The sequence below is a fragment of the Vanessa atalanta genome, chromosome 3 (assembly GCF_905147765.1).
Source record: "Vanessa atalanta chromosome 3, ilVanAtal1.2, whole genome shotgun sequence".
NCBI lineage: Eukaryota > Metazoa > Arthropoda > Insecta > Lepidoptera > Nymphalidae > Vanessa > Vanessa atalanta.
This window is the reverse complement of record NC_061873.1, coordinates 6,892,272-6,901,665: the sequence shown is the minus strand read 5'-3', so window position 1 is coordinate 6,901,665 and position 9,394 is coordinate 6,892,272. Positions and strand designations below refer to the sequence as shown.

Below are 9,394 nucleotides of genomic sequence, written 5' to 3'. Positions count from 1 at the left end.
TGTTCAAAACATGATTACATGATAAAGAAACATGGAAATAGTATCTTTAAAGCGTTTATCCACTGGGTTACACGCAGCAGGTAATACTTCTTAAAAATGCATTCTCCCAGCATGGCACTGAGGAAATTCAGTGATTTCGATTACTATATCGTCGTAAAACGAAGGTATACAAGGTATTTGTTGTTGATTAATATAAATATGTAAACGCAACCTTTCCAATTAACCCATACCTCGGTATAGAATTATGAGCTAGCCATTAGACAAATTTATTATATAAAAAATTAACAGAAAGGTTTCTTTCAATATAAATCCTATAATTTTCTTTAAATAAACTTTAAACCGATCGATGCTGCTATTTTCTCAGCCAAGCGGCGACACCCAATAAATACCAATGCGAGATTTTATTTTTTTATTTACAATCTGAATACTTTGATTAAAAAAAACGCAAACGATTAGGATTTATACATTTGGATCTTTGCGTATAAAAATTAAAATACAATACGTAATGTATTTTCCCGCCATTTTTTTCATATGACACCTAAATCCAAATAAATTAATTATTAAATCAAAATAGACTTTAAAACAATGGGAGCAACTACACAAGAATTTGAAATATTTGAACAGCAATTTATAGAATTAATTGGTGAATATCAGACAATTTCGGTATGTTTTTTTGTTTCTTTAAGAAAACAACATGTAAGTTACTTTTTATCTTAACAAGTATGATTAATACTCTTAATCCCGATATTTTCAACTTCAAATTTATTTACGGCACATAAAACTTGAATATTAATATTCAGAACTAAATATATATAAACTCCCATTATATTTTTCTATGATTAAAAACCACCAAAGTAGTCGACGTTTCGCTGATATAATTAATCTAATTAAGTTTGACTTAAGAAATGTTCTTCGTAGAAGTAATTCTTGTGGTTTCAAAATTAATCCCATTTAAATATTAATTATTTTTATCAGCAGTAAGAAAATTATTCCTTTAATCCCCATTTAAGTTATTATTATCGGCAGTAAGAATTTGATTCCTGGCGTGAATTACATTATTTTTAATAACACTGTTATTTCATATAACAGGAATGTAAAAGAATATTGATCACTTTCGAAAACGACTTTTCTTGGACGTTACAAATTAGTGAAGTAAGCAAAAAATGGTTTTTGTCCAGTTGTTTCCATCCATCGATTATCAATTCCTACCAAGATACGCAATAGCACAATTTATCTACTATGCGTACTGTTCAATTCCAATACTCCCAACTAATTAAAACAACGATTTAAATAAATGAAACATTCACGTAACCATTTTCTTTGAAGTGATGATAACCTAATCATAAAAATTTCCTTCTCAATTTTTTTCCTTTTATTCAAAACCCTATTCTGTCTGTAGTACGTTTGAGCACTGACCCTTTGACATCAGACGTGGTCAATCTGTTAATATCTTCAAAAATCAAGTAATAGCTTATTATTTAAATCGTCTCTTTAATTTTTATATATATTTTTAGTTAAAATTAAAATGCTAGGTATATTTTAATTAATTTACGTGGACTGTTCTGTACTCAAAGGTCGCCTGGAAGATATTTAAGCAATAAGACCGCTTTTCGTACAAAATTCTGTATCGAACATTATATCTCTGTATATTATTTTTTTAGTTTTTTTAGTGTACAATAAAATTAAATATTAAAGTGGACATATCTGAAGTCTTTACTGTTTTGTTTATCTAACTTATTTCTAACAAAGTATTGGTCACTACCACTACTAGCATAACTTTTGTCTTAATCTAAGAGGAATATGCAATATCCGAACAAAATAATGTCTAGTTTAAAGGTTAATTGAAATGGTACACTTGTTTGCTGTTTTTGAAGGGAAATGGGGTAGGTATAATAAGACACGTCTGCACTGTTTGACAATGTTTTTAATAATGAATATTAAATAATCAAGTAAAGCTGTTCGTTGATTGAATGAGTGGTGAGCGAATGTGAATGAGTGAAAGATTGAATAATATAATGAAAGAGAAATCTATTATGTATAGAGGCTTGAATTTTTGTATATTCCAACAGTCCCCCTCAAAAATACAAGTTAATATAATATAACAATACCATAACATAATTTCTTTCATTACTCATTTTTACAAATAAAATACTAACTATTTAGTTACATAAACCATAGTTTTATTTATTAAATAAACTCATTCCTTCATTTACTTGATTAACACAAAACATGAATTATTTTTCAAAACAAATTTAAATTCTTTCTTAATTCTATAAATCTCTTGGAGGGTATCGCTTTTGTGAACATGTCAGCTAGTTGATTTCCTGTGGAAATAGGTTCTAGCTTTATTATTTGATTAGCGATTTGTTCCCTAATAAAATGATATTTTATATCTATGTGCTTAGATTTTTTGTGATTTGTGGGGTTATTGGCAATACATATACAACTATTATTGTCTTCAAATATTACAATAGGCTCTGTTATTTGTATAGAAATACTATTTAACAATGACCTTATCCAGACTGCTTCTCTCACAGCCTCAAAGAGAGCCATGTATTCAGCTTCCGTTGAAGAGACGGCGACAGTATTTTGTTTTCGTGTGGTCCACGAAATTGTACAATTATTAAAAGCCTTAAACAAATAGCCAGTTGTACTTTTTCTGTCGTTCTCGTCACCTCCCCAGTCGGAATCTGCATACCCACTTATTATCTCTTTATATTCAGATTTTTTATAAACTAATTTTAAATTAATTGTACCTTTAATGTATCGTAAGAGATGTTTTAAATATTTCCACAACTCTTCGTTATTTTTAGATTGATATCTACTTAATATATTAATACAAGCACAAATATCTGGCCTTGTGCAAAGCATTGAATACATAAGGCATCCTATAACATTTTTACAAGGTGCATCATAGTGAGTGTCTGAATTTAAAGCTACAAAATTGATTTTAGAAGGAAAAGGTGAATTCGATGGATTACAATCTTTCATAGAAAATTTATTTAGAACATTTTGCAAATATGTTGTTTGATCTAAAGAAATTGTATTAGTTGTTCTTTGAATTCTAATACCAAGAAATAGTTTTAAGTCCTTCAAATCAGTCATTTGAAATTTTTGCATTAAACTGTTTTTAAACGCTTGTAATAAATTACTATTTTTAGTAGTAATAATTAAATCATCAACGTACAGAACTATATACACGTTTTTATCTATACAATTTTTATCTAATATGTACAGACAAGGATCTAATTCAGAGTTCTTAAAACCCATTTCCTTGAGAATGAGATCGAACCGTGCATACCAACACCTGGACGACTGCTTTAGGCCATATAATGTTTTATTCAATTTACAAACCTGGTTATTACTTGCTAAAATACCTTCCGGTACTTCCATATAAATATTTTCTTTCAATATACCATTTAGAAACGCGGTTTTAACGTCCATGTGGTGTAAATGTAAATCAAACTGATTTGCCAGTGCTAATATAAATCTAAAAGTAGTTATCCGAGCCACTGGTGCGAACGTTTCGTGATAGTCTTGTAAATACTCTTGAGTGAAACCTCGAGCAACCAACCGAGCTTTATAACGTGTAGGTTCACCAAATTCATTATTTTTAATTGTAAATACCCACTTGCAACTTATAATATTAACATTTTTCGGTCTAATAACTAATGTCCACGTTTGGTTGCTTCGAAGCGACTCAATTTCATCCTGTATAGCGTTCAACCACTTATCAGAATCGTGCCTATCGAAAATATTCTTATATGATGTAGGTAAAGATTGCGTATCATTAAAAAGAGATAAAAATAAATCAGGATCGTGCATTTGCTTATAATTCTTTGGGGGTAATTCTCGAATTCTTTCGCTACGTCTTAAATTAGTGGTATTCGATGAACCGTCCAACGAATTGTCATTAAAAGAATCTTGTTGTTGATCTATTTTTAGCTTTGCCGAATCAATTTCGGGCTTACTAAATTTTGAAAGGGTTTCAATGTTGTCACTACTGCTACGTGTAGGGCGTGATTTTTCAAAGTTTAACTCGTCAAAAATAACATCGCGAGCTATAAAAACTTGATTATTTTCGATATTGAATAATCTATAACCGTTTGCATCGTAACCGATCAATATTGACTTGAAAGATTTCTCATCAAATTTAGTTTTTCTAGCTTTGTTATGAACGTATGCAGTAGATCCAAACATTTTTAAATGATTTATTTTCGGCCTTTTACCATGCCACATTTCGTATGGTGTTTTATTTATCAGAGTTTTAGTGGGTAGTATGTTAATTAAATAAGTAGCTGTTAAAACAGCTTCACCCCAAAATATTTTATTTAATTTCGCACTTGTAACCAATGTTCGAGCCATTTCGGTTAATGTACGATTCATTCTTTCTGATACACCATTTTGTTGTGGGGTGTAAGGAACCGTTAAATGATACATTATCCCTTTGTCAACACAAAATTCTTTGAATTCGTTTGAAAGATACTCTCGGCCATTATCGCAATATAAATTAACAACTTTAGAATTAAATAAATTTTCACATTTTGTTACGTAGTCTTTCATACATTTATATGCTTCAGATTTAGAATGCATCAAATACGTTACTGTATAATGAGTAAAATCGTCAATAAAAGTAATAAAATAATTTTTATCATCAAATGTAGGTGGTGTAATAGGACCACAAATATCGGAATGAACTATAAAAAGTGGCCTATTTCTGACTGATTTATCTTTTGATTTTGCAAAGGGCAACCGCGACTGTTTACCAAGTATGCAAGACTCACATAATGTATCATTAGGCATAATATCATTAATTAGGTAACTATCATCAATTAAGTTTTTTAGAATGTTAAATTTATTTTTGTTTAAGTGACCTAGACGCTTATGCCATAGTTCGTAAGATGTAGAAGTTTGAGACAAATTTAAATTATGTTGAGATCGCGTATGCACTTGAAAAACTAATTTAAATAAATTATTACTGATAACACTCGATACTAAACACTTGATACTATTGTTAATATAAACACTGTTATTTTTAAATATAACAACCATACCTCCTTGTTGAATACGATATACAGATATTAAATTACATGGCACGTCCGGCGCATATAATACATTATTAATCGCCCCTTGAAAACCTAAATTAGTAGTGACATTTATTTTACCTTTACCAAACGCTTGAATGCTTTCATTGTTCTTAGCTATACCAATTTTAATCGGTATTGTGAACTCTGAGTAGGAAGAAAATAATTCCTTACTATTTACAACGTGGTCAGTTGCACCCGAATCTAAAATGAAAACAATATTATTAATATGATGTTTATAAGAATTTGACAACTTACACGTTGAAAACATAAATGCGAAACTGTCCTCGTTATCGTTTCTGATTTGCAAAGCGCTCGCAGCTGCTGTTTTACTGCCGCTACTACCTCCATTTTGTTGTAACTTTTTGAAAAATCGACAATCCTTCTTCATATGATTTCGTCGTCCACAATAATCACAATATAATTTTGAAATTTTATATGATGAATTTCCGGCGTATGACTTCTTTTTATAATAATTATATGATTTCCTTTTATCGAATCCAATTTTGTTCTGCGATTTGAATTTATTCGTTGATGTATATAAAACTTTGAGTTCTGTCGTCGTGGTATTCTTTAGTTTGACTTCGTGATCTAGAAGACGAGTTTTTACAAAAGATAGATGCAATTGTTCCTCTCCAAGTGTTTCCAGTGCCGTTATAACACCATCGTATGATGTGGGTAGAGTTAAAAGTAAATGTGATATTTTATCCATCTCATCCAATTTTGCACCAGCCGATATTAATTCAGTAATGATATTATCGAAATTGTTAAAATGTTCGAATAGTGTCACATCTGGCTGTAGTTTCATATTAAGTAACTGTTTACGTAAAGCTAATTGAGTCGCTAAGCTCCTCCGCTCATATACTTTGTCTAGTTCGGCCATTATGGATTTTGCAGTAGAAGAACCTCTTGCAAAGCTTAAAAATGTGTCACCCAAGTAATCTACAATCGTACCTTTTGCTAGCATATTCTTCTTAATCCACTCATTATCTGGTATTGGTGGTGGTTCTTCGTCAATAACAGGCAATAACTGCATTTCTTCTAGTAGTGACCTTATACGAAACTTCCAAGTACTATAGCGATCACCGTTAAATTGTTGTATATTTCTTTTACTTCGCGAATCCATTTTGAGTAACACTTTTACTATTAATTTTAATTATTTAAACAACTTTAAACATGACCTGGGCCCATAACCTGAAGGGAAATGGGGTAGGTATAATAAGACACGTCTGCACTGTTTGACAATGTTTTTAATAATGAATATTAAATAATCAAGTAAAGCTGTTCGTTGATTGAATGAGTGGTGAGCGAATGTGAATGAGTGAAAGATTGAATAATATAATGAAAGAGAAATCTATTATGTATAGAGGCTTGAATTTTTGTATATTCCAACAGTTTTTGCTATATTTTATATGTGTTAATAACTGACACAATTAAATAAATTAACAATGTTTGAGAATATTTAAATGACAAGAAATAAAATTGTTATCAAAATTCTATGTGAATTAAAAAAATAATATTATATAAAATGATATATATTACAAACTGACAGAAAGAAAGGGAAATAGAGGAATAGGTCACCAGGAACCCTTCAGCATAACTCTTTTCCTTACGTGATGGTTTCCGCCAGTTCAATGTCATTCAAAAAGTATTGTAAACGCTAATGGTTTAATAAATATAAAAAAAAAATAATTATATATCATGTAAGGGTTCCGAAAAGCAGTTGCGTGCAGAGCTTCGTAAAGAGGCAACGCGTGCAGAGGGAGCCGAAGCAGCGCGAGATGCGGCAGAGCGGGCGGCGGCGGAAACTCGCGCCAGCGCCACCGCCGCCACCGCCGGCGCCGCACAGGCCGCCAAGGCACTCGCATCGGCACAGGAAGAGCTTGTCACTGTTAAAATGCAATTGGATTTGTCGGTGAGCCATTAAAAAAAAGGCTTCCTCTTTTAATATACACAAATCCTTTTAAGATTCTATTTTAACTTCCAATATTCAATGTTTCTAAAAATAAATATTGTTAAACGAATCGATGGTGTGCTTAAATAATAAACATATATTTTTGTTTGCCAGGAAAATCAGCGCAGACTCTTTGAAGATAAATGCACTGAGATGTCTGATAAAATAAACTGCTTACAAAAAGAATTACAGCAACTGCAACCTCTACAGTCCGCACACGGTACCATACAGCGTCAGTATATCGAATTACAGGGACGCATTCAAAACGTCACAGAAGAAGCACGGAGGTTCCTAACCGTCCTTATCGACTCATTTTGTTGCTTATTTTTTGTTTATGAACTAGGTTTATAATATTTGGTTTCAAGCGAGGTGTCCAAACTTGAGGTTGAACTTCAAAGAGTAGAGCGTTGCGCCGGCGCGGGCGCCGAGTTGCGCGAGCGCGCGCGGCTCGCGGCGGCGGCGCATGCGCGCGAGCGGACACTCGCAGCCAACGAGCTCGCTCACACTACTCGAGAGCTGCACGCAGCTAATGGTATACAATTCGAACATATTGACTCGAGAAAAAATATATCATATAAGCGAAAGATATTTACATTTCAATTTGTTTTTATTAATAGGTATCTCAACGTTACTAACAACAATATTAATGATTTTTCAGCTGAAATAGCTCGACTCAAAATTAAAGTAACCGAGTTACAGTATCAGTTATCCAATAGAGAGTCCCTCAACGAGAAGCATGACCCGGAATCTCAAGCTTTAGCCGAAGTGCGTGCGGCTTTAGAAGCTGAGAGATCAGGAACGGCTAAGTTAGAACGGGCGTTAGCTGCGGCTTTAGCTGATAACGCTACTTTAGCGTCTGAATTACATATAAAAGATAACGATTCATCCGTAGAAAAAACTTCAATACCAGAAAACCCTTCGTCTAATATATGCCCCATAGATTCATTTCTTGCAGACTAAAAATAATTTTGAAATGTACTTTCACTTTAAGAAATGATAGTAAAAAAAATATATTACTTTATATTTTTTATTTGGTAGGCCTGAAATTAATAAACACTAAACCTTTATAATGACGTCATTTAGTACATATTTTTCATTATTAAATAGAAAAGTCCATATTTTTTTACAATTTGCAGTTGTCGCACGCGGCTTCGCTCGCGTTTTAGGGCTTGGTCATCAGGTGTCAGGTAAATAAAAGCAACCTATATCCTTCAGTGGAGTTGAAGCTTACCTCATACCATTTTTCGTCCAATTCGCTAGAGTGGTTTGGTCGTGAAAGAGCATCAGACAGACAGACAGACAGAGATACTTGCACATTTGCAATATTAGTATAGAACTATAGATAAGCTCTAAAATGCTTTTACCTATATAAGTAGATGATTTTTCACAATGCACCAATTGCAAATAAACAATCATTATTAATTATATTAGAGGTGATTTAAATATATCTTAAATTATTGCAAGCGTTTAATTTAAAGCTCAAAACTACATTCAAAAAACTATTGTGGGTGAACCAGCTCACTCAATGTTCACCATTTTGCAGTCGAAACGAGTTTCCAAATTAGGACATGGATGATTTAACCTTTATTTTTAAACATTTAAATAAATGAAGAGTATGCTATGGATCTGGTTATTGCATAACAATAATTCATATTGTAAGAATTTGTGTATGAGTACCGTTGAACATAACAGAAATAGAAACCGGTGGACGACCTATTGTACTGCATCATGCTAAAACCTGTTTCTAGATATGCGCTTGACCACACCGAACGATATAATATTCTGCATAATTTAGGAAATCTTACTAAATAATCCATAATTTGAAATATATCTAATTAAAATATTTGCTTTCATTGATTTATAACTTAGACTAAATCCTCTAATAGAATTATTACGACGATTTAACTCAATAAGTCGAGTGATAGATAGGCTATAGACTTATAGTACAGGTATTTTTAATTTGTATTTATATTTTCCAAGTTGTTTCTAATATGTTTATTTTTTAATGACATATTTTAGTTTCTTTTTATTAATACACATTAATTAATCAATAAGTTTTGGAAAGAATGGAAAATATCTCAGATATCTAAGGAAAATACGCTAGACGTTTAATCTTGCGCAGTTTGTTAAATGATCAAGGATATTTACAAAATACCAGAAAACGTAAATAAAATAGTCACTGCAAATATAAACATTGTTCTATTTAATCACTCATGCATATTTTAATGCTTAAAAAACTATTAACATTGTTCGTTTGTTCATTTTTAAATACCCGTATATCATATCTACCGTGCACAGGAAACATCGTCCAATGTTATGTGGGCAGTATTTCCTCACTGTTTTGGTCGATGGAGGT

General features: G+C 31.9%; 1 protein-coding gene across 1 annotated transcript; it reads left to right on the top strand.

Annotated features, from left to right (window-relative positions):
* The first annotated feature begins 585 nt into the window (after positions 1-585).
* LOC125077399 (rootletin-like) lies at positions 586-7,998 on the top strand. The gene is made up of 5 exons (XM_047689330.1): positions 586-663; positions 6,793-6,999; positions 7,153-7,325; positions 7,404-7,570; positions 7,697-7,998. Exons 1-5 carry the CDS (start codon positions 586-588, stop codon positions 7,996-7,998), a joined length of 927 nt encoding a protein of 308 aa, XP_047545286.1.
* The last annotated feature ends 1,396 nt before the right edge of the window (positions 7,999-9,394 follow it).